Genomic DNA, 26,274 nt, shown 5'->3' with positions numbered 1-26,274 from the left:
CTTTATGAAGGCTGCCACGCCTACTTCTGCCTGTTACATACATTTGCTAAACTTCAGGATACCCTTTTCCAAAGTATATATGTCAAAGTGTATAAATCTATGCTAAGCTCAGTTGAGCTATAAACAAACGTTCATTATCAGCAAATAAAATAATTTATAGACACATAATATCAAATCTTTTATTCTTACTAAACATATTTAAATTAAATCTCAACAGCTTTTTGTTTAATCTTAACTTAACCTTTTGACACAAATTAGAGAATAATTATAAGCAACAAATTAAAAGCAATTAGCGCATTATCAGCAAGTCTAGCAAGCGTCTATATGCTAGCATGTATATTTAATAAAGTGACGTCACAGTTGCCACTATCAGCGCACTTGGAACTCACTCGGATCTGGTCTTTCGCTTATATAGCATTGATAGGCATGCTTGATGCTTCAGCCGTTCTATAGCCACGCATATATTTTATTATCGGGCTCTTGGGGCTGTCAGTAAAGAAAGTTGGCCGGCAAAGATGTTAAGTTGCCTTCCTGCTCACAATCATTGATATCAATCGGCGTATTCTTGTTTGCTTTGTATATTGGCCAAGTGTCCGCTTCAGTCCAAACCAGCTGCTCCATATGCTCAATGTAACAATATTTGTTGCCAATTTTCTGCATCAACATGGGTCAGCTTATTGTACTTTGCTTGCAGCTCCATTTCAGCTTGGATTGTGGCATAATCTAAATTGTTGCAAGTGTTTGCCAACTGTTGCTGCATGGCTAAGCCAATAATTTTAGTTTAATTTATTACTACACATATACTTAGTACAAGGCTCAGCAGTCATAGAAATATAATTTTGCAATTGACTATTTACAAGCTTAGCGACTGTGACGTCATGCAGTATTTAATTAATATGCTAAAATTAAAAGCAACTCTTGCTTAAGCGAGATGTGCGCGCATTAGAGCTGCATACTAAACTGAATCGCTAGCTTTAATAATTAGCAGACAAAGCCCATTGCTTACTCTCTCTCTCTCTCTCTCTCTCGCTTAACAGCGCGTTCATATTGTGAACTCAACACACTTAACATAACAGCCATCGCTCAGTTTGATTGACAGCGTGGTGAACTTAGCTGTGGTAACTGCACTTTAAGTATGCGACAGCTCTCGCTCTCTCGATCAGCTGCGCTGCTTAGTGAGACGAACTGAGCACACACACACACATACACAATTATAAGCTGCACAGTAGGCGAAGCTTATGCATTTGTTAGTCAATTTCTGTTGCAATAGTTAATTATTATTATATTGCTGCTGAATCTATTTAGTAGTAAATGCACATTTTTAGTATTTGCCTTAACTAAAAATATATATATGTATATAAATATAAAATTATTTAAATTTAGTTTGTAGGTCTAAATAAATGGCACGCTGATAAAAAATGTAACATAAATATGAAAATAATAAATAAGAGCAAATAAATAATAAAAAGTAAACTACAAAATTGTTAATTATTTTTTCGATTTAGTTAAGAATCTTTTTAAAATTTTTTTTTATTAAATATAGTTTGTAAAGCTTAAGCAAGTCGCACCACACTGCGAAAATAGAAATGGAAATGCTTTTAAGTTATGTGCTTTCGGTTTGGCTGTCTCCACTTGATATACATTTATGCATTTTGACGTTATGTTCATGAGCGCAACAATAAGAATACAAGCCACTTGCCAATAAGCAATGAGTGCTGGACGAAAGAGAAAGAGAGCGAGCGGAAGAGTATCAAATGAGAGAAGCACGTAATGCCGCCGCCCCGCCGCCTACCCAACCGCAAACCGAACAATGTCCGAGTCAATTTCGTAGATTCATAAAAATGAATGAATGTGTAGACGAGAACGGCGACGACGCCTAAGCCAAAAGCAAAGTTTGGAATCCCTTTCAATCGATGGCTATGGCTTTGGTCATGGAGTGTGCATTGGAAATGGGAAATCAAGTTTTGTGAAATTGACTCTCAAGTGTTGGGCGTGTGGAGTGGTTTGGGCCTGGAGCCGGAGCTGGAGAGGAGTGCCCATTAAAATGAATTGCGCTGCACTTTGTGCCATCAACAGCATCAACTGGCGAGCCGTACGACTGATGCAGTCGCCTAGCCATGACTTAAACTACAGCAAAAAGAGAAGCAGAAGAGGACGAAGAAGAAGCGAAAATGGCAGACATAGCAACAACGAATTGAGCCAAGAATTCAGCCAACCAAACAGAGTAGAGCGGCGAACATTGCACGCCATTTCAATAAAAGTGAATTGCCCAACGCAGGCAACAACTTTTGGACTGGATGCTGGGGCAAAAGTATGCGCAAAGGACAGCAGCACTGGGCTGGAAGGACAGAGAGCAGCAGCAGCAGCAGCATCAGCAGCGCAGGCAGCCGTAAAAGTTGAGTTAGTTCAAGTCTGGCATTCCGGAAGTTTGCTTTGCGCGCTACGCTGTTGACATGACTGACGACGGCTGTCGTCGCATTGCCTTTGCCCCTAGCTCTTGTAGCCCCGCTCCCTCCCCACTGCACACCACTTGGTGGCCACTTGGTCTCGTTAGTCGTAAAAGCAAAGTATCTACATCAAGCGCTCACGACAATAACTTCAAATGAGCATTTTAATAAATTTTTCAAATAATCACTTGAAAAGTGCAAGAAAATTCTCTAGCTCTCTCTCACACACTCTTTCTCTCTCTGTGTCTGTCTGCGTTCTTTATGCATTCAGTTATGCCAACTCAGCTCTGCAATTTAACTTAATGTTTGCTTAAGGAATTAGTTGCAACTTGGCAGCGAGCATTCAAGAATTGATTATGAATTCGCAATGTCGTCATTGCAAAACCAAATTATGCTTAGTTAGAAGTTGGGTTTAGTTGAATAGACTAGCAGCAGAGCTTAAAGCTTGAGATTATGTTATAAATAGTAGTACATTAAACAAGCAAAGTAAGCAGCGAAAGCTCAAGACTGTGTTAATTTCACTTTCAATGTCACACAATCCATAATTTTGAACCGTGACAACTAAAGAAATAGAGTTCATTGAAGAAATTTAATGTTTGGAATGCAATTTATGTTAATTTAGTAAGACAAGCTCTTTCATTTTATTTAGCTCTTAGCTCAAAATATTAGTTTATACATAGCTATTTATATTTTTATCAGGGACCGTTATTATTATAAGTTATATTGTAAAAATTACACGATAATGATTATCTTACAATTTTTAAGATATTTTTGAAAGATAATTATTATTTTTGAGTAATTTCATAAAGCTTACACCATAATCATTATTTTTGATAAAAAAAATAAAACTCAAAAATAATGATTATTTATGATTTTTCGCTCAAAATAACACTCAACAGTAATTTACAGCTTCTGTGTTAATTTCTCCCCCCTATTATTACATATCCTTATAAAAGGACGACAAAGCTATTTCTCTAAAATTCCTATAAAAATATATTTTTGTTGTGCTATTCAAAATAATCTTTAACATTCGTTAATTCAAATGTGTTTAATTACCAACTAATTATTTCAAGTCAATAAGTTTTTAATATGCGAAATTCTTACATAAGCGTTGCTTCTGCATTGTTCCTCCCAAAAATGCTAATTATGCATTTTTTCTTATTTTTATTTTGGTTTGAATGCTGCCTGGTCTTTGTCTTTGCTTTGCTCTGCTTTGTTGCGTATTTTTGTTTTGTACACCAAATTTATTTTCTATTTTCGTCTTTTTTGGGCAGAGAGAACAGCATTGCACTTTTTCGTAGTCATGCCGCAGGCTTGATTTGCGAGTGCATTGCATACTTTGTGGCGCTGCAACATGCACATGTGTGTGTGTGTCTGTTATTTAGTCGGAATGTCTTAATGAGTTATTTTGTTTTTTTGGGTAACGCTTTTGGCTTTGGAATTTTTAATTAATGCAAAATGCGCGCTTGCATGGATTGCATTTCTTCTGTTCCTTTCCTAATGGCAAACTATTTGGGGCCGGGGCAGCGGTCTCTGTGTGTGGGGGGGTGGGGTGGATGTGTTTTGGTTGGTCAAATAAATTGCACGACATTTTCATATGCGAAAGCAAAGCAAATTGTTGCTTTTAATACTTTGCTGTGTCCTAAGGCATTTCTCAGTTTATTGTTGTGCACACAGCACTAATTAGCGTATGGAAATTATGTGTTGATTACATTTTTTTTTGGGAGGGGCGTGGCACAAAGTTACCGAACAATTGCAATAGGGAATTTATTTATTATGGGGAATTTATTCATAGCTTGCCCAAAGTACAAAATCCATAACATTTAAAAACTATTTTCATTTGTAATTTATTTGATGTGCCCAGTTCAAGTTAGAAATTATTTAAATGTACATATTTTCTATATATAGTATATATATTATATACTAAATATTTACACACAAAATGTTGATAACACGCATATGAGCTAAGATTATCTATGACTGTCAAAGTTCATTTGCTCAAATTCTGATGTGTACTTGGTCCTCATTAAGTTGATAACGCTGGTGGTTTTCAAAATTTAAATTAAAGTTTTAGTTTGTTTCACATATTCAATATGAATTTATTTCAGTGTCTGCTGCTTTTTGTGAAATTTAATTTTGCTCAATTCACAGCTCACAATTAATTTTTTAAATGAGCTTGCTGATCAAGGTTCAAGGTAGAGATCAGTTCCTTTCAAATCGCCTTGGTATACATATAATGCTGATAATACTAAAAATATTAATGATGAAAAGATCACTTGTGCTCATTCTGACGTGTACTCGTAACACATCAACTATATAAGCTTGGTGATCTTCAATATTTAAATTCAGTTCGTTTTTATAATTCAACATGAATATATTAAAGTGTTTCTTATCATTTGTGTTTTTGCTGCTTTATGTGGAATATAATTTAGCAGTTGATAGTGAAGTGGTAAGAAAGTGAACTATTTATTTATTTTAAACTTATGTTTTTGCTATTCATAGGATTGTAAAAATCAAAGGGAAGACATCCAGAAAGAATTAGTTGAATATGAAGCTAAGATTGATCAGATGGAGAAGCACAATAAAAAATCTACAAGCTAATGGTGGATGCTTTGAGAGAAATGCGCTTCTCTATCTGGCACTCACAGAAGACGAACTTGGATGGGGGCTAACTAAAATTCATAAACTGAAGAGAACTATCACGACACTTAAAGCTACGAATAATATCGATTGCAAAATACAAATGCGGATCGATGCAACTGAACGAAATAGCTGTGTATTTGGTAATGTTATTCAAACGATACGTGTACCTGGTGCGGAACCCTTCCAGGTGCCCTGTGATTCACAGTTGGGGGGATGGACTGTCATTCAACGCAGGATGGATGGCTCCGTGAGCTTTAATCGAACATGGGAGGAGTACAGAAATGGATTTGGTGACCTGCGCACCGATTTCTGGCTCGGGCTAGAGAAACTTTATCTGATGATGAAGTTTCAGTCCACACGAGCTCTACATACAGCTGGAGGATTACAAAAACGAAACAACGATATGCACCACTATAGCAACTTTTTCAGTTGGGAAATGAAGCACAATCGTTACGAACTATTAAGTTTGGGTGACTATACACTGGAAATGCTGGAAACGCACTCGACTACGGAGATTGGGGTGGGAGGTGAAGGCTAAAGAATATGAAATTCTCAACCCCAGAGCGGGATAATGATAAAGCCGTTAATTTTAATTGTGCTGCTTTTTACGCGAGTGGTTGGTGGTTTAATAGAATGTTCTTTTGTGGTAGTATAAATGACTTTTAAATTAAAAACTGCTAAATTATATTTATTTATATAGTAACCTTAATGGAGTTTATATGAACACTTATGAAGCCCATTATCAGTCAATCGTATGGGGGGAATGGCATAAGAAACCACTGAAATTCGTGCAAATGATGATAAGACCAACCAAGAAGTAAATAAAAATGTTTCAAAATAAATTTCAAATATAATTATGCAAGTGAAATAAAAAAGCTTTTGAAAAATGAAGCCTCAGATTAAAAAAAAAATAACAATTGTCTGCTAGTTTTTATTTTATGGCAGTTCTTGTCTCAGATTTATTGTTGCTCGTCATAGTTTACGTATACTTGATATGAATAAGTATATTTTGGCCTTAGCTTTCCGAATAAATAAATCAAAACAATTGACGCTGCTAAAAATGAAAACTGTATATAATATTCATAGATGGCTTGAGCATTGCATCATATAAATTATTCATTCATAGCATACGTATATACTTCCGATTATGTTTTCATGTAGCTAAAAATATGAATCCGTGTCAAAGATCCATTGATAAGCTTCAAGACTGAATTCAATTTATTATAAGCTCCGCTCTTGAAATTCAACATTCGTATTCTGTGTTATCAGCTAAACATTTATGCAGCCCAATTCGGCCACTGATATTATGGTAGGTCATGTGCGAATAAATGATTTAAATGTATAATAGAAAAGAATAAAGAAGCGTTGACTAGGTTCAATTTTATTTTAAATTCATAGTGAAAAATAAACAGAGAAAATGCAACATTTAGACTTTGCTTGAATTGAAGCTGCAGCACTTTTTTAAAATAAAAATAAAACTAAAAATATTTATGCGGATTTAATTGTAATTATTAATTGCAAAAGTTGTTGATTGCGCTTCAAAGTTGCTTTATAATAAAGGATTCTACATTTGAAGAGAATATGAAATTCTCAACTCCAGATCGTGATAATGATAATGATGTTGAGCATTGCGCTGAATCTTTCGGTTTAAGATTTTTGTACGACACGTGCTGAATTGAGTATGAATTTAATATTGTATTCAATTGTGTAAGATAACAAATATTTTTCTTTTAATTTCGGTTTTGATAGCTATACCTATATGGACTATTAAAAAATGAATTAAGAAATTAAAAACTTTAATTTAAATAAAATTTATTAAATTCTCAATGAACTGCACTCTAGTAATATCACAAGCTCTATTGAAATTATTGCTATTTGTTGACTAAGGATATTGCAAATTATGTATATCGGTATAAGTTGAATCTATTCAGTTGACCATTAGTGTATATCTAAAACCATAGCACACATAATGTTAATAACACGATTCTAATTTCAATAAACTAAGATTATTAATGCGTGTCAAAGATCATTCTCTCAAATTCTGACGTGTCCTTTGCCCTCATTATGTTGATAACGTTGGTGGTTTTCCAATTGAAATTAAAGTTTTTGTTTGTTTTACATATTTAATATGAATTTAGTTAAGTGTGTGCTGCTTTTTGTGAAATTTAATTTTGCTCAATTCTTTATTTAAATGAGCTTGCTGATCAAGGTTCAAGGTTAGGATCATTTCCTATTAAATCGCCTTAGCATACATATAATGCTGATAATACTAAAAATATTAAAGATAGTGAAAACATCATTTGTGCACATTCTGACGTGTACTCGTAACACATGAACTATATAAGATATCAATATTTAAATTCATTCGTTTTTTTTTTCTTTGTTTGCAAATATTCAAAGTATGTTTATGTGTAAGAAAGTGAACTATTTATTTATTTTAAACTTATGTTTTTGCTATTCATAGGATTGTAAAATTAAAAGGGAAGACATCCAGAAAGAATTAGTTGAACATCAAGCTAAGATTGAACTGATGGAAAGCACAATAAAAAATCTGCAAGCTAATGCTGTCTAACTAAAATTCATAAAGTGAAGACAACTATCACAACACTTAAAGCTAAGAATACTAATCAAACTGAACGGACTCGCTGTGTCCCTTATGGCAGTTATATTCAAACGATACGTCTGCCTGGCGCGGATCCCATCCTAGTGCCCTGTGATTCAAAGTTCGCTGGCGCGGGATGGACTGTCATTCAAAGGAGGATCAATGGTTCCGTGAACTTCAATCGAACATGGATTGAGTATAAAAATGGCTTTGGGCGCTTCCGTACAGAATTCTGGCTCGGGCTAGAGAAACTGCATCTGATGACGAAGTTTCAGCCACACGAGCTCTACATACAGCTGGAGGATTTCAAGAACGAAAAACGATATGCCCGCTATAGTAATTTCTCAGTCGGGAATGAAGCGCAATCTTATGAACTCTTAAGTGTGGGTGAATATTCTGGAAATGAAAATTCTCAATCATAATGATATGAATCATTTTAATTGTGCTGCTGATTACGCGAGTGGTTGGTGGTTTAATGAATGTCTTTGGTGGTTAGTATAAATGACTTTAAAAAATTATACAATCTGCTAAATTATATTTATTTCTATAGTAACCCTAATGGAGCTTATAGGAACACTAGAACTAATGAATACAATCGTAATTCAATCCTATGGGTTGAATGGCATAGGAAACCACTGAAATTCGTGCAGATGATGATAAGACCGACCAAGAAGTAAATAGAAAAGTTTCTAAATAAATCTCAAATATAATTATGCAAGTGAAATAAATAAACTTTTACAAGTTGTAGCCTCAGACTAAAAAAAATAACAATTATCTGTTGTTTTTTATTTGGAAAATATAACAGTTCTTGTTTCAGATTTATTATTGTTCGACATAATTTACGTATACTTGATATGAAGAAGAATATTTTGGCTTTAGCTTCCCGAATCAAAATCAAAACAATTGAAAGATTTTCTTACAGAGTCGCTGCTTAATATGATGAGTGTATATAATATTGATAGATTGTCATAGATTTAGCTCTTAAAGCGATTAATTTATATAATTTTATTCTATCAAATATTAAAATAAATTTTAAGTGAGAAAATGTACAAAGAATCGATAAAATATTCTCATTTCTCTTTTGTAAATGTAAATTTTGAATGTGTTGCGCTTTTATTTAGTAACCAATGTTCTATTTACTAGACAATATCTGTTCTAGAATTGAGTATTGAAGTCGAATTCTGCATGTTGTCTTGATGGCGACTCATTCCGCTGCACAAGGTACAACGACAGGTGGCGCTGTCCGCCGGCTCCAAGTTCCACACGTTGAGCGTCCAATTCTTGAGCTCGAATTATATAACACACGGAACTGATCTGTAGCCATTTCGCTTACATTCAATTAAGAACTGCCCGCAACGTATTAGTTGCAAATTTGTTTAAAATATGCTTATGCTCGTTTAAAATAAATATTTGAAAAACATAACACGCAAATAAATTAACCCAAATGCCCGCAACTTGTTATATTTTAACATATGTACACATTTTTCAGAATAATTGATAAAGTAAGTTTTCAAGTTGAGCGCAGGCAACTTTTGAATACACTTTGACTTTCCGGAATGTTTATATTGGAATGTTTCGAAAGTTATTCATCTCATGGAAAGTAAATTATCAAAAATAAGCGTAATCTGCTTTTATAACCTCTACATTTTCTCACTAAATAGAATCAATTTGTCTTGCTGATCAAGAATATATAAGCTGCCAAGCTTCGTTCTTCATATTATATACACAAATTTATGATACCCCTTTACATTTATTGTATAAATGCCAAAGTGTATTAAATTAAAAGTTGTATGAGTTTAATAAAATTTAGTGGCAGTGCCCGTAGTGAATAAAGTATATTGTATTAATATATTTTAGACTATATATACTATATATAATACAGCTAACCCCACCTCTCCATACATCCCATCAACCAACACATACCCCCTATTCCCCCCTATTCCGACAGACTAAATAGGCATCACAATGGGCCAGAGGGTCTCTGAGTGTTCCCATTTTTGGGAAACCTGTTCTACCTAACCTAACCTATATATATAATACTATAATTGCTTTGCGTGCAACGCACTTTGGATGAAAAGTCAAATATTTTGCTAATTAATCAAATCAAATCACAAATTTGTGACTTAAATCAAATATTATTCATTAAAAATATATATGCTTATTTTTAGATTTAGAACAAGTTGTGAGTTGCAGTTCAATATTCAATGTTTTGCTAATATTGAACAGCAACAAATAGAAAGTTCCAAGAAACAGTTTCAAGAAAATATATACGAATTTATAATTAATCGATAGGCATTCGATAGTATGTGATAAATCAAAAATGCGACTTACTTTTTGGCCAATACCTTGCCGCAAGTGCTGCAGGTGAACTTCGCTTTGGGTTGCTGGAATTGCTGTCGCTGCTTTGGCTGCTCCGTCGCTTTGGTTTGCTTGCCAGCGGCGTCGTGCATGACGCTCACATGAGCCTTGAGATTGTGGCGTCTGGCGAACTTGGCCTGGCACTGGCCACACTCGAAGATGCGCTCATTTGTGTGATTACGCAGATGAGCACGCAGCGAATGCTTGCGAAACTGCTTGGGGCAGAGCGGGCAGCGTAGCAGCTCCTGCTTGCCAATCACCGAGCTGCGCGTATGATAGAAGCGATGGTACAACAAATCCGCTTCGTACTGAGCCTTAAAGCTGCACTGATCGCAGGCCCAAGACTTGCTGCTGGGACTGCTGCTGCTGCTGCTGGCAGCCGAAGCCGCTGGCGCTGGCGGCGGTTGGCAGCTGCGCGTGTGACGCCCCAAGGCTTGGGCCGACTGAAAGCTGCTGCCGCAGCTGAGACACGAGTGAGTGTTCATCAAGGTCGGCTGAGCTGGCTGCTTGCTGCTGCTGCTGCCGCTGGCGTCTGCCGACTCCTGATCCTCCAGCACTTGACGCAGCAGCTGCTCAATTTCCTGCTCTGTGGATTTGCGCGGCTGTGCACGCTGCGCGCGTCGCTTATGCTGCACGAGACTGCGATGCCGTCGCGCCTGCTGCGGCGTCTCAAACTCCAGCCGACAGATGGCGCAAAAGTATTTCGCCAGCCGATGCTTGTGCTTCTCATGTCGCTGCAGCGCCACGCGCGACTTTTGCGCTGCGCCACACAATGCGCAATGGAAGCGACACTGATAATCATCCGCAGCGCTGCCCGTGGCCAGCTGACCCGCATGCTCGCTGGCCAGATGCCGACGCAGTTGCGCATTGTACAAGAAGCTGGCGTTGCAGACGCTGCAGTGCAGCGCTCGCCGCTGCGCAATGGACACGGGCACGGAGCGATTGAGGGCCAGCAGCACTTCCTTGTGCATGGCTGAGGATAAATGCTGCAACATGACGTCATTGCTGCCACACTCGAACTGACAGAAGCTGCACCAAAAGTTGCCGCCCAAGCTGTTCGTTAGCTCCAAATGCTCTGCGGAACGCCAGTGATCCTACAGCAGTAATATAAGAAAAAACAGTGCGTATACTTGATATGCAAAAGTAAACTTTGGCTTTAGCTTTCAAAAATCAAAACCAATTGAAAGCGACGCTGCTAAATATATTGAGTATAATTATTATTTATAGATTGTCATGAACTTAATGCAAAAACACGCGCATACAATTCAAAATTTATATTATTTAAATATATATAATATATCAATTTAAAAATGCACACACAATCTTCAATATATAGATTCAGTTTATTTAAAGCCTTGCTCTTGGAAAGTTTGTTCTATTAATTCAACATGAATTTATTAAAGTGCGTGTTATCAGTTATATGGATGCTGTTATATATGCGACCCAATTCGGCAACGGATGTTATGGTAGGTCAAGTGCAAATAAATGTTTTAAATATTAATAATAAATTAATGCTAAGTTCGACCAACAGGAACTCATAAATATTCAAGCCTGTTGGTGAATTTACTACTGTTGAGCTAACGACTTGTCGCAAGCTGTAATGTTGCGAATCGCGATTTATATAGTAGAAAACGACGAGGGTTTTATTTATAATATATAGATTTATTACTGCCTTCTGCAGGTTTAGTTTTAGTTCAAGCTTACAAGTTTCGATTATACGTAAAACTGAGTACGACCGGCTTGCGAGGTTCAACTTGCGAGTTGCGACGATCGATATATCGATATATCGATAGTGAAGATCATAGAAGATTAGTGATAGCGAGAAGAACTTACAAAGAGAGCGCGAGCTTTTATTAGTGCAGTACCAAATGCACGCACAAAGAAGAGAGCGCGTAAGTTCAAGCGCAAGAGGAGAGCTCGGGAATACAACTGCAATGAAGACAGCGCTTGAGCCAAAGTGCGAGCTTACACTAGATCAGCTGTTTGTAGCTGAGAAGTCAAATTTATTGGCCTTGCATGACCAAACAACTACATTTCACATAATAAATAAATTTATATTATTTACCAAATATAATACACTTAATATTTAATGCTTATCAATCATGTTGTTGATAGCATTTGAACTGTTCGAAAGTTCACTTCGGTGTGTGTAATGCATTTTGCTTTTATATATGTTTACACATTTATTTTATGCTTAAGCTGCACGCTTTATTATTTGCAATTCTTATAAATTTAATAACAAAGTAATCAAACAATAAGCTGCTTAATCAAATTTATATAAATGTAAATATATATTTCTTATCTGCGCTTTGTTCGTGTTATCAATGCATTTATTTAAATTTATATTACACTTCATCATGTTTATAACTTCGTCGTCTTCATGGCGCAGCTTCAGTTTACTTTAAACCTTACAATAAATTGAATATGTGGAACTCACATTGTGTGTTATCAGTTTCAATTCGGCAGCTGATGTTATGGTAGGTCAGGTGCAAATAAATGTTTTAAATAATAACAATAAATTAATGCTGAATGCTTTCAAGCTAAGTTTGACCAACAGGACCTCATTAATATTCAAGCCTGTTGGTGAATTTACTACATTTCACATAATAAATAAATTGATATTATTTATATTAATATTATAATGCTTATCATTCATGTTGTTCACATTTGATAGCATTTGAACTGCTCGAAAGTTCACTTCGGAGTGTGTAATGCATTTTGCTTCTCTCCACGCTTTATTCTTTGCAACTCTTATAAATTTAATAACAAAGTAATCAAACAATACGCTGCATTAATCATAATTTATATAAAAGCAAAATATATATTTCTTATCTGCGCCAGCGCCAATTCAAGTCCGCTTTGTTCGTCTTATCAATTCCTTTACATAATAAATGCATTAATTTAAATTTATATTACACTTCATCATGTTTATAATTTCGTCCGTCCTTCATGGCGCACAGCTTCAGTTTACTTTAAACCTTACACTGGGAAAGTTCTGTCAATAAATTGAATATGTGGAACTCACATTGTGTGTTATCAGGTTATAATGCTGCTGCTTTATATGCGACCCAATTCGGCAGCTGATGTTGTGGTAGGTCAAGTGCAAATAAATCGTTTTAAATATTATTAAGAAGCTAATGCTGCCAATTGCAGCCATGTCAACACTCAAGCGAATCATCCGAGGAGTGCAGGGCTTATTGTTATAAAGTCGTGAAGCCTTTATTGCAGTATTTTCATGTATCCTCTGCAAACCAGGAGCGATTCCATAAACAGGAAATTGAGTACAAGGAGCAACAAACTAAGTGTGCAGAACAACAAGAAGCTCTGAAGAACAGCGACAAACTCAAGGTTTCTTTAATAAGTGAAAAGGATAAACGCATCGATGACTTGGGTAAACGCATTATAGACTTGGATAAGAAACTAGAAGCTCGCGTTGAGGCACAAAAGGAAACTTTGAAGAAAAATGAGCAGCTTCAAGCGAAAGTCAATGAACTACAAACTAAAGTTAAAGTACAGCAAGGAGATCTGAAGAAAAGCGAAGAACTTAAGAATTCTTTATTAAGTGAAAAGGATAAGCGCATTGCTGACTTAAAAGAGCAAATAAACAACATGAATAAAGATAAACAATTCGAAGATAAGCTGATTCAATTTGTAGATCGAGCTGCAGCGACTAGATTGTGTTACCCTATTGGTAGCTCTAGTGATATTCAAACGATACGTGTGCCTGGTGTCAGAAGCCTTCCAGGTGTCCCTGTGATTCCAAAGGTTCGCTGGCAATGGGTGGACTGTCATCCAACGCAGGGTGGATGGCTCCGTGAACTTCAATCGAAGCTGGGAGGAGTACAAAAATGGCTTTGGGGACCTGCGCGGTAACTTTTGGCTCGGTCTGGAGAGGCTGCACCTGATGACGAAGCTTCGGCCACTCGAGCTCTACATACAGCTTGGAGGATTTCAAGAAACGAAAAACGATATGCACCGCTATAGTAACTTCTCAGTCGGGAATGAAGAGCAATCTTATGAAACTCTTAAGTGTGGGTGAATATTCTGGAAATGCTGGCAACGCACTCGATACTGGAGATGTGAATAGCCGCTAAGAATATGAAATTCTCAACCCCAGAGCGGGATAATGATACTGGTACTGGTAATTGTGCTGATGTTTACGCGAGTGGTTGGTGGTTTAGATATTGTTATTCATGGTAGGTATAAAAGACTTTAAAAAAATTATATAAACTGCTAAATTATATTTATTTCTATAGTAACCCTAATGGAGTTTATAAGAACACTTACACTGATGAAGCATATTATCAGTCAATCAGATGGAACACATGGCATAATAAACCACTGAAATTCGTGCAGATGATGATAAGACCCACAAAGAAGTAATTAAAACATTTCTCTATGAATGTGTAGTAAAAATAAAAGTTTTAAAATCGACTAATGAAATGTAAATTGAACTTAATAAAGAAAAGCTGTGAAAATTATAACTTCTCAAAAAAAGAATATATATATATATATATATAATTAAATAAATAAAAATGGAGGTCATGCTACGTTAGTTTTTATTATAGTATGTAGCGCAGTTGCTTAATTCGCAAAGTAAACATTCGATTATTGAATATTACTTATTACTTTTTTTTTATTGAATCTCTCTTATCAACAGTTTTGCATTTAAATTATTTTTTATGTTTAAATAAACTCAATTTTTTATACAGTCAAGGTTTTGGATTTTGGTATTCGACTTTACTGATAACATTTCTTTTATTGATTCTCTTATAAAATTTTGAGTTCTTAATAAGCTTGCTGATCTTCAATATTGAAAAATTTGTTTTATTTCTTCAACATGAATTTATCAAAGTGTGTGTTATCAGTTATATGTTTGCTGTTATATATGTTATGGTATGTGAAGTGCAAATTAATATTTTAAATATTAATAGCAAATCAATGCTATTTTTGCAGTCATGTCCCAGTTTCAAGAGAATCAAAAGAGGATTGCAAGACATATTGCAATAAAGTCGTCAAACCTTTATTGCAATATGTTCGTATATCGGCTGAAAAGAATGATCAATACTATAAGCAACAGACAAAGCTGCAGCTACAATAGTTTACAATAAATAATCTTCAAGAGAATTCTTACAGAGAAGATAAGATTAAGCAGCTTGAGGCTGAAAATGAAGCCTTGAAGCTTCAAGCTAAAATCACTAAGCAGCAGCTCATTATCAAGACGCAGGAATTTGTGCACAAGGAGCTACTCAACAATCACACTGTATTACAGGATCAATTTCAAGCCCAATTTGAGCAACAGGAGCTCACAATGAAAAAACTAAAAGCTGGCGCTGAGGCACAAAAGGAAACTTTGAAGATAAGTGAGCAGCTTCAAACTAAAGTCAATGAACTACAAAATGCACGCTATAGCAATTTTTCAATTGGGAATGAAGCGCAATCTTACAAACTATTAACTTTGGGTGAATACACTGGAAATGCTGGAAACTCACTCGATACTAACGGGATTGGTACGGCTATGAATATGAAATTCTAAACCACAGAGCGGGATAATGATGAATGGGATGCAAATTGTGCTGCAAACTACGCGAGTGCTATTCATGGTTAGTATAAATGACTTAAAAAATTATCCAAACTGCTAAATTATATTTATTTGTATAGTGCGCACTAAAACTGATGAATTCCTTTATCAGTCAATCAAATGGAGGAAATTGCATTTTAAGCCACTAAAATTCGTGCACATGATGATAAGACCAATAAACAGTAAATAAAAATGTATATATGCATATGATTAAAAAACTGTAAAAAAATATAAATCTTGTTGACATTTAAATAATGTTCAACAAACAAAACTAACAAGTTCATAATTGTGCATTTGATTCGCAATTTCTTCTTTTAAATTAATAATTATTTGTAATATTATTATTTCAAAATTAATTACTATAATTTTCTAAATTTATTTGCTTTTCTTTGGCGGATGGACAGACGAACAAGCCTCAATCAATTCAGTTTTAAAGTTTCTCAATTTTTTGCCACTTGACTGCTGCTTAATAATAATAATTTTAAGTATGTTTTCATTAAATAGCGGAGCACTGGTCTTTTCTCCTTATCTGCGTACGCCCATGAAATGGTTAAATAGTTAAATAGTAATAATAATAAATAGTTAAATAGCACACATAATGTTGACAATACATCTATGTTTTTTATTGGGCGTATGCCAATCATAATTTTCGCAAATTCTGACGTGTACTTGAGACACATCAACTTTATAAGCTTGATGGTCTTCAAAATTTAAATTCAGTTTATTTTGAGCTTTGCTCTCCAAAAGTTTGTTTTATTAATTCAACATGAATATTTTAAAGTGTTTCTTATCATTTGTGCTTTTGCTGCTTTATGTGGAATTTAATTCGGCAACTGATCTAGATGTAATAAAAAGTGCGAGTAAACATAATTCATTTCATTTGTATCTTTAAAACTTATGTTATTTGCCTAATTAAAGGATTGTAGAAAAAGCAAAGTAAGAGATGCTTTAAAGACTTAGTAATAACGAAGCTAAGACTGAAAGCTGGGAAAGCAGAATAAAAACTTCTAAGAAACTAATCCTGGAGCTGGCAACACAACCGGGGAACTAGAAAAACTGCAAGCAAAGATACGAGAACAGCAGACAACTATAACAACACTAGAAGTAAAGCTGGTTAAAGATAAGTCCAATACCGATCCAGCTGCAGCGACTAGTGTTACCCTTTGGTAGCTCTAGTGGATAAGATGTGCGAAGAGGACGGATGAGGCGTGCGTCGCGAGGTGCGCGAAGCCTTGCCAGGTGCCCCTGTGATCAAGGTCGGCTGCAAGGTGCGACGTTCGATCGCAACAGCAGTGGATGGGCTCCGTGTTGAACTTTCAATCGAAAGTGGAATACGGCGGCGAGAAGATGGCTGGGATCCTGCGCCGTGAAGCGTTTTGCTGCGTCTGGAACTGCAGCTATGACAAGCTTCAGCCACACGAAGCTTCTACATACAGAGGAGTCAGACAGAACGACAATAACGATAATGCATGACGCGGTATGTAACTTCTACAGTCCGCGCGCAATGCAGAAGCAATATTACAAACTATTAAGGTGTGGGGAATATTCTGGAAATGCTGAGAACGCACTCGATAGCGGAGAGGACCTGTGGAGGTGACGCTAAGATAATGAGAACTCTCAACCCCAGGAGCGGATAATGATCAATAGCCGATAATTTGAATATGAGCTGACATTATCCACGCGAGTGTGTGGTGGTTAAATAACTGTTGTGTGTAGGTAAGTATAAATGACTTTAAAAAATAACAAACTGTAAATGTATAATTGATTTCGTATAGGTAAACATAAATGGAGTTTATGAGGAACATAACTGCAGAATACCATTTTGAGTCAATTGCGAGCTGATGGAATTGCTAATAGGAAACTAAACCAGCTGGATAAATTCGTCATGATGAGATGATTAGATCCCACTAACAATTAATAATAAAATTGTTTGTCTAAATAAAATTGTCAATTATCATAGCAATGAGTTGCTATTGAGAAAAATAATAGAATAAACTTGCAGAGGTTGTATGAGAGCGTCGAGGATTAGATAAGATCAATAACTGATTCTGGCTGCGTGTTTTATGTTGAGATATGGATAGTATGTTGCGCTGGCGCTCGCACTAAGACATGATAGTATACGAACGATGGAAGAGCACACCACTCGTTGTCACCACGATGATCGCAGCCGGCGCTGCGGCAATGACGTAGAACTTGAATGTATAAAAAAAGTGAACACGCGTAGGCTGACTATGCACTCGCATTATTGAATATCAGAAGATCCAGGCAGAGTCACCCGTGAAATACCGTGATTAAGCAACAATAATCGACCATAAAATTAGTGGCAGCTGCAGTGATGTACGGATAGGCAACGTGATGAACGCTCAGATCCGACACTGTGTACTACCATCTCTTACTTATACTGGACAGTATAGACTGACATAGGTTAGGATGAGTGTATTATATGGTATATACTTCAATAGATAGCTTGAACATTGTTAAAGTGGAGACCAAAATTATTTAACACAATAGAATTTACTCAAATATACGTCGATAGCGAGTGCGCATAATGTGTAAACTAAAAACCGTGATTAGCATAGTAGCGAATGATAGTATACATCCTGTGACGTGTACTACTCACCACATCAAACTTATATAAGCCCGCTAGACTCTTCATGATTAATTCAGTTCGTCTTTAAAATTCAACATGAAATATATTAATACAGTGTTTCGTACTCTGGTTGTGTTTTTGCTGCTTTATGTGGAATATATTTTAGCAGTTGATAGTGAAGTGGTAAGCAAGTGAACTCGAATAATTTTATTTATTTTTTTTAAACTGTTTGTTTTTTCTGATTAAAGTCCGCTGCAGCTGAAGTGACTAGTTGTTTACCCTTTGGTAATTCAAGTGATATTCAAACGTTCCGTGTGCCTGGTACGGATGCCTTCCAGGTGCCCTGTGATTCAAAGATCGCTGGCGGGGGATGGACTGTCATTCAACGGAGGATGGATGGCTCTGTGAACTTCAATCGAACATGGGAGGAGTATAAGAATGGCTTCGGCGACTTACGAGGTGAATTCTGGCTCGGCTTAGAGCGGCTGTATCTGATAACGAAGTTTCAGCCACACGAGCTCTACATACACCTGGAGGATTTCAACAACGGAAAACGTTATGCCCGCTATGGCATTTTCAGAATTGGGTATAAGGAGCTATCTTACAAACTATTACGTGTGGGTGAATACACTGGAAATGCAGGGAACGCACTAGACTCTCCAGGTGCATTGGGTGACGCTAAGAATATGAAATTCTCTACCCCAGATCGGGATAATGATAAAACTCATATTAATTGTGCTGCAAATTACGCGAGTGGTTGGTGGTTCAATAAATGTTATGTGTGGTAAGTATTAAAGACTTTACAAAATTATGCAAACTGCTAAATTATATTTATTTATATAGTAACCTCAATGGAATCTATGTGCACACTGATGAAATCCAAGATCAGGCAATCACATGGAAAAAATGGCATTTAAATCCACTGAAATTCGTGCAGATGATGATAAGACCGACCAACAAGTAAATAAAACTGTTTCTAAATAAATATCAATTATAAAGTAAGAAAATTAAAATGTATAAAATCTTCAATTATAAAATTCTATTAAAATAATAAATAAACTTTTACGAACTGTAACATCAGATTAAAAATGGAATAATTGTTTGTTGGCTTTTATTTTGAGTTTAAGACTATTGTGGCTTCAAATGGATTGCGTGACACCGATTACGTATACTTGATATGAAAAAGTAATTTTTTGGTTTTAGCTTTCATTAATGGTTTAACTATCAGAGTGTTTGAAGTTTTATTAAATGCTAACACATTTAAATTAATTATACACTGAACTAAATTATGTTTTATATAAACATAAATATTAGCAATATCAATTGAACTAAAAAGATTATAAGACTTTAAAAACTGATAATTTGCTTATAAATAAATAATAAAAATAAAAAAAATTCACTCCAGTTCTATTTTGAGCGCATCAAAATCATTGATAATTGTATTTATTTTATTAACAATTTATTTTAATGTTACTAGTTGCTGATTGTGTTGTAATTAATTCTATTTAAAAATAATACGACCTTCAATTTTTTTGGATTGAATTTGGTATTTTTTTGAACTCACAGATTGTGGTATGCATATGAAATTATGAATAGAATAAATTAAGTAATACTAGCAAAATGAATGTGCGGTGGAAATACTTTTAGGGACAAGTGTTGCTGGCTTACCTGGAAGCTCGCCTCGGTGTTGGCGTAGAAGCGACAGGGCAGACACTGGAAGGGCGCCTGACGCACAATGCTGCCCATGTGCTGGAGGATGTCGTGGAGCGCCTGCTGGCGTCGCTGCGGCGTCTGCTGCTGCTGCAGGCGTCGGTAGTGATAGTGCGAGATGAGATGCTTGCCAATCAGATGTCTGGCCATGCTATGGCGGCAAACATCGCAGCGTATGAAATTGGCGCGACGACGACGGCGACAAAGTTGACGCTGCGACGGCGGCGGCGCTGGCAGCGCTGACGCCGGCGACGCTGTTGTGTTTGCTGGATCAAAGTCGTGGCTGAGCGTGAGGCGCACGCCCTCGAGATTGGCCTGCGCCAGTTGCTGCTCGGCGTCGGCGCGACGCTGGTGATAGCCGCTGCGCAGATGCTGATCGTAGTTGGAACGGGATTTGAGGCGGCGACAGCAGATGTTGCACCAGAAGCTTGGCGGCGACTCCTGGTGCGGCTGCAGCTTGGTCAGATCGATGTTCTCGCGATACTCGAGCTGCTTGCTGCCCGGCACCCATTTGCCGTGCGTATGCTCTGCCGGCGGATGCAGCTCGTGCACGCCCAACTCCTCGCTGGGCTCATCCCAGCTGGGCGAGAGGCGTGCCAGGTGGGTGTGACGCAGATGGGGACGCTGCTCGGGTCGCCATTTGCCGCCTGTGTGTGAGGCGGGCACCGTTGGCGGCGAATGACGACGCGTCTCGTAATCCTCATCAGCATCAGCTTCATGCTCAACATATTCCTCGCCCTCGCCCTCGCCCTCAAACTCATCGTCCTCCTCCTCCTCCTCTTCGCTGGGCTCGGGCGAATGCACAAACTTGAGCGTTTGATATACTGCATCCTCATTATCCCGCACGGCCTTCAGCAGCGGATCGGTGGACGCATGCCAGCTGGACTCCTCTTTGGCTGCGCGCTCGGCCCTGGCGCTTGTCTTGCCGCCCGTGGAGACGCTCTGCAGCTTCAGTGAGGAGAAGAACACATCGGCGCCCAGTTCATAGTTCAAGTCATAGGCTTCAGTCAGCTTGGCGCCCTTGCCGCCATGACTGCTCGGCGGCTCGGCTTCCGCATGGAAGTGGAAGCCTCCATAGCTGTGCTCCAAGTTGCTCCGACTCATTATTGTCGGCGACGCTGCTGCGCTTGTGCTTGTGGGCGTCGTTGTGGGCGTGGCCAATGGCTTTGCCGCATGTGGCGCGCTCGCAAGGCTGAGGCAGTTGCTCTTGCGATGCTCGATATACTTGCTGAGACCCACAATGGTGGCATTGCACTTGATGCACAAATGCGTGTCCTCCAGTTCATCCGATTCGTTGTTCATTTTGCAGCGCTCTTAAAAAATATACAAAAAATAGTGACAATTCAATTAAAAAGTTTATTAGATTTATGGTTTCATCAATAAAATAATCACTTTAAAATTTTGGAATAAATTTAAATATCAAATAATGATTTATGAATATAATCAAGTTCATATTTCCAGTAAATAAAGAATTTAAAACATTTAAAATATAAAAAAAAATTTATTACAAATCAAAAATAAAATCTATGATATTTTTCTAAATATATTTAAATTAAACATATATTCAAGTATGCTAAAATTGTATTCAAAGTAAGTTTCTCCTGGTAAGAACAACAAAACAATTTATGTTTTTATAAATAAAATAATAAGATTCAAAATTTCCAATAGTGTTAGCGTGATCGACTTGACTAAGAAAATACAGGCAAGCAATATTTAGTATATTAAATTTTATTGCAAACAAGAAGAATGTAGCATAATTTAAATTGTTTTATTTAAAAGATTATTCAAAATATCAAATACTGGCTGATTGTGAGTAACTAAACTTTTATTGGCTGTGCTTATGTTGTTTGTCAAATATAATAATAAAAGCAAGTAAAAAAACACTTGTAAAGCATATTTAGTATATTAAGATTGCTGTGTGCAGAAGCATTGAAAGTATATTAAACATTTGATGAATTACGCATTCGTTATCAGCTTGCTGTAAAATAAAAAAATAATCGGCAGTCAGCGATCTTGTCACATGCGCTCAGCTTGAGCTGAACTGAACAACTGAACTCACCCACGCTAAGCTGTCGCCTAGCTACAGCCGAAGCTCTCGCTTCGTTATCGCCGAAGCAGCGCAGTCAAGGCCGAAGCAACGAAGCTCTTATCGTATGCGTCGCTGCCTTAGGCGCCTAAGCAGCGCAGCTGAGCGTGGGAAAAAGTAAGAGAGCATGCTGTGCTTATCTCACATAAATGCTAAGAGATAACTGAAGGTCGTTTTGAGTAAAGAGCAACTGTAATGCGATCGACTTGATTAAGTTGATAAGCTATAACATATTAAACGATTTAAGCATCAACAGATACAATTAAATAAATAAAAATAAACGTAATTATTATAAATTGCTTAAATGCAATATTAATGTGTAACTTTTAAAGATAATTCAAATTATTGCATATAATGCAAAGATAACTTTTTACTTTAAATTCAGCAAAGTAGTTTATTTAAATAATTGTTCTTGTACAATTTACACTATTTGTGCAAAAATTAATACAATTAAACAAAAGTTAATTAGAGTCTAAATACAATTCAAATACATGTATAAACTGATTTTATAAAATCGCTGCCAAGCTTAAGTGCCGAGTACCAACTTCATAGTCGTTGATTGAGTGCGGACAGTGATTTATTAAGATGCCATTTCCACTGCGAGATCTCTTGCTAAGCTCTGTGCACTTCATTGTGTCCAGTTGTGCGCAAAAGAGAGACAGAGAGAGAGTGAGTAAGAGAAAGTCCGGACGTAGCATATTTCAAGCACAGTTTATTCATTAGCCGCCCCAGGGCACTGCACATTGGACAATGGGCCAATCGTGATGTTCCCGCATCAACTTCACCACAGCGTTGACATGGCGGCGGCCGCGCTTCAGCTCCAGCTTCCAACAGTTTTCCCCACACACCACACACACTCCACTCAAAGAGAATGTTATCATCGTGTCGTTGTGTGCCTGTTGGCATTGCGGCCTGTCAGAAATGAAGTTTATTGCGTCTGTATAGCGTTGCGTACGTGTCGCGCTCAATTTGAGCCTGTGTCAGCCCTGCCTCTCTCACACTCTCTCTCTCTTGCTCTTGTTGGCTGGCTGTGCCAGCGTTCAAGTGTCATTTCCGCCATATGTGAGCGCGATGAACGATGCGTTGTCGTTGTCGAGGCCTGGCGCTCAACGTCGTTGTTGTTGTTGTTGTCGTTGTTAATAATTTCACAACGGTACAATTGCAGCAAGAGCAGCAGCAGCAGCAGCAGCAACAGCAATCAGTGGCAGCAGTTGGCAGTGGCTGCTGCCTGGAATTTATACAAACGAGGCCCATGTCTGAGGTTAAATACGAAAAACATAACAATTCGCACTCTCACTCACACACAGACACACACATACAGGCACGCGCGCGCTCTCTCGCACACACTCTTGCTTTGCATATGTCAAAGCATTTGGCGCTCTACAGTTGATGACGGCAGCGCAGCCTCTGACTCTCCCACACTCTCGCTCTCTCACGCTCTCGCTGCGTTGCCTAAGCCTAACGACAAGCACAATATTGCATAGCAGACTGTTGTCTAACGGTTTTTGCTTGTGCTCTTTGTTTTTTTTTTGTTGTTGTTCTATTTTGTTTCGTCAGTGATAAACGCACGTTTTGTTTAACAATTAATGTTAGTGTTAGCTCGCGTACTCTTTCTCTAACTATTCGAAATTTTTACTCTCTTGGCTAATTAGTGTGTGCGTCAACTGATTTTCAACTTGGTTGAGCAGCACCAGCTGTAGCCATTGAACTGAAGTCTGTGTATGCTGCTTGTGATTCATGATAATTGCTTATTACACACTCTTGCATGTGTGTGTGTGTGTATGTGTGTGTTCGCCTGCTTTACGGCTTTGTAGGCGTTTAAACAACTAATTGCCGTCTAATTGCACATATCCCCAAATTTATGTGCCGAAAACCAAAGTCAAGCTCAAGACAAGCGTGTAGAAATTTATGACAAGTAGCATTTGGGTAAAGGTGTCTCATAGGGTGTGCCTTGCTCTTTATTATTGTTAACTTAGCTCTAGAAAAATACAAAAATTAAAAAAACGAAACACAAAATCAATAAATTAAATTTTAAGCTAAATTCAATCAATTAAAGAAATCTTAAAATTTGTATCACAAGTAAGCATTGCTCTAAAAAGTAGGCTACATAATATGATTATCTCTAAATTTTGAATTATGTAAAAATATGTTCAGCTTTATATTTTTATAAACAAAATGTAATTTTAGTTCTTAACTTACTACAGCATTTTATGCGAATAAGTTTCTGTTCTTTAATTTTTTTATTATACAAAATTTTATTTTTTTTTTTCAAATTTTTGTAGAACAGCTTGCTCATATTGTTGGACAACTGATTACAACTGTACTCGTATTATTGAAGAATTAAATAATAAAAGCAGTTAAGAGTCGCACACAGAGCACAATTGTGCCATTATTTGCATTTGTGACAATGGCAACGGCTATATGGCCAACAACCATTGTCAGAGCCCATCAACAACAATAAAAGCATTAGGAACAACACAACGAGAGCAACAAGGAGAAATCCAGACTGGCGAAGGAGTGTGAAATGCTCGTGGTTGTTTGATTTGAAAATTGAGTTTTAGCGAGGCAAATAAAAATAAAACTTAGAACAGCAACAAGAGCAGCAGCAGTAGCAGCAATAGCAACAATGCTTGTTGTATAAACGAAGCCATTAAAAAGGAGTTATCACCCAATTTAGCACCACAAGCGCGAAATAACACACACACACACACGCACACAAACAACAAAATGCCAGTGTATGGGTATTATCGTTGACTCTGTGTCTCTCTCTCTCTCTCTCTCTATCTCTGTGTGTGTATTGTCAGCCATTGGCGTCAGTTGTACAACAAATAGACACGACATACTGTTCAACATGGCATTTATGTCAAGTCCAAGCGCTGCCATATGAATGGCTTGCGGGTGGTTTGTCTAAGCGTTGAACACAGAATGGATAGAGTGGGACTGTTAAAGAGAGTTCACAATTATGCCTAATAACGGTAATAAAGCTATAGTATGCGAAATTTTGTTAAAGTCTGATAATCATATTGGGCCAACAATCGATAGTATCGATACTCAATTTATTACGTTATTAAAGCTATTTAAATATTTAAATGCTCTATAATAATATATTCGTCTTTGCTTGCATATGCGTATATATAATAATGTAATATGCATATGCACATTTATTATATTTTATTTAGCAATAGAAAATGAACAAACACTTTTACCGATAGTGTCATTATCAATACCATTTACATTTTTTAATAACCTAATACATGATGTGGAACTATGTTCACAATTACAATAAACAGATTTATCAACACGAATAGCTTACAAACATTTTAATTCCATTTTGTTTATTTAGTACTTCCCTCTATGGCAGATCGTCAACATGTGTTTTAAGCTACTAATACTTTCAAATTTAGGCTTGCTCCTCTTTTTAAATTCTTTTTTCACTGTAAGTGTTGACTCCAAAGAGTTCATTTGTAATGTTAACTTAAGTTTAATTCAAGGAAGCGGTTGTGTTTAAGTTTACAAATGCGGTTTGCGGATCCCATCACCCAACGCTTGTTATAGACACATGTCGTATACGCGCTATAAATCGTACCATGAATACTTTCAATTTCAAAATGACCTTACTGAATAAATTGACTGATATGTTCGTTTTGGGGCAGATGTACCAGAAATCCAATGGATATAAGCCTTGGCTGTACAAATTCTCAGTTGATGGCTGTCGTTTCTTGAGGAAACCCTATAATATTTTGGCCATACTGACATATAAGCTAATGAAAGACTTTACTAACGCGAATCATACCTGCCCTTATGTAGTAAGTATATATAAAAGATGTTCATTATTTGCGGATATACTTATAAAAAAGGTTATTTTCTAGGATACATTAACTATAAATGGATTTTATCTTCGTTGGGAAAAGATACAATATTTTGTACCACTTATAACCGGGGAGTATATGGCAAAATAAACCCTTTTTTGGGAACCTTTTTTTTTTAAATCATAAAAATGTATACACGCTTTAATTGTATTTTAATCTAAATATTTACTTTGAGTTCGTAGAGGACGATAAGATACATTAAATTTTAAATTAAAGCGGCATATTGAACAGCTTTTGCGGTTTCGTGCCTAAGTAATTCTTCTATTCCAACTAATAATGTTTTCCAATTTTTCATATTTGTTATCAATTATCAAATTGTATTCTGCGATGTGGAACAACTATACTTAAACGGTGAAAATCATTTGATCAATCAACATTAACTATTTCA

General features: G+C 36.8%; 2 protein-coding genes and 1 non-coding gene across 4 annotated transcripts in view; 2 read left to right on the top strand and 1 right to left on the bottom strand.

Moving 5' to 3' along the window:
- Positions 1–21,233, bottom strand: part of LOC108608086 (zinc finger protein 615) — a 41,281-nt gene extending 20,048 nt beyond the window's left edge. Inside the window, exons 1-2 of the mRNA XM_017999288.1 lie at positions 19,890–21,233; positions 10,024–11,144 (exon numbers count right to left, since the gene is read on the bottom strand). Coding sequence (XP_017854777.1) covers positions 10,024–11,144; positions 19,890–21,233 — 2,465 coding nt within the window. The remainder of the gene's footprint in view (positions 1–10,023; positions 11,145–19,889) is intronic.
- Positions 4,809–5,669, top strand: LOC108608089 (fibrinogen gamma chain-like). Of its 2 annotated transcripts, none has more exons than XM_033295013.1 (2): positions 4,809–4,896; positions 4,950–5,669. In XM_033295013.1, exon 2 carries the CDS (start codon positions 4,996–4,998, stop codon positions 5,626–5,628), a length of 633 nt encoding a protein of 210 aa, XP_033150904.1. In that variant the 5' UTR covers positions 4,809–4,896; positions 4,950–4,995; the 3' UTR covers positions 5,629–5,669. The 2 variants fall into 2 exon arrangements, with proteins under 2 accessions (XP_033150904.1, XP_033150905.1); XM_033295014.1 differs by having other exon boundaries at positions 4,831–4,893.
- Positions 14,097–14,376, top strand: LOC108608088. The gene is made up of 2 exons (XR_004458989.1): positions 14,097–14,246; positions 14,307–14,376. It is a non-coding gene; the product is annotated as an uncharacterized LOC108608088 (transcript).
- Positions 21,234–26,274: the final 5,041 nt, after the last annotated feature.

The sequence above is a fragment of the Drosophila busckii genome, chromosome 2L (genome assembly GCF_011750605.1).
Source record: "Drosophila busckii strain San Diego stock center, stock number 13000-0081.31 chromosome 2L, ASM1175060v1, whole genome shotgun sequence".
NCBI lineage: Eukaryota > Metazoa > Arthropoda > Insecta > Diptera > Drosophilidae > Drosophila > Drosophila busckii.
The sequence above is the reverse complement of the archived record's forward strand: the minus strand, read 5'-3'. Positions and strand labels throughout refer to the sequence as shown.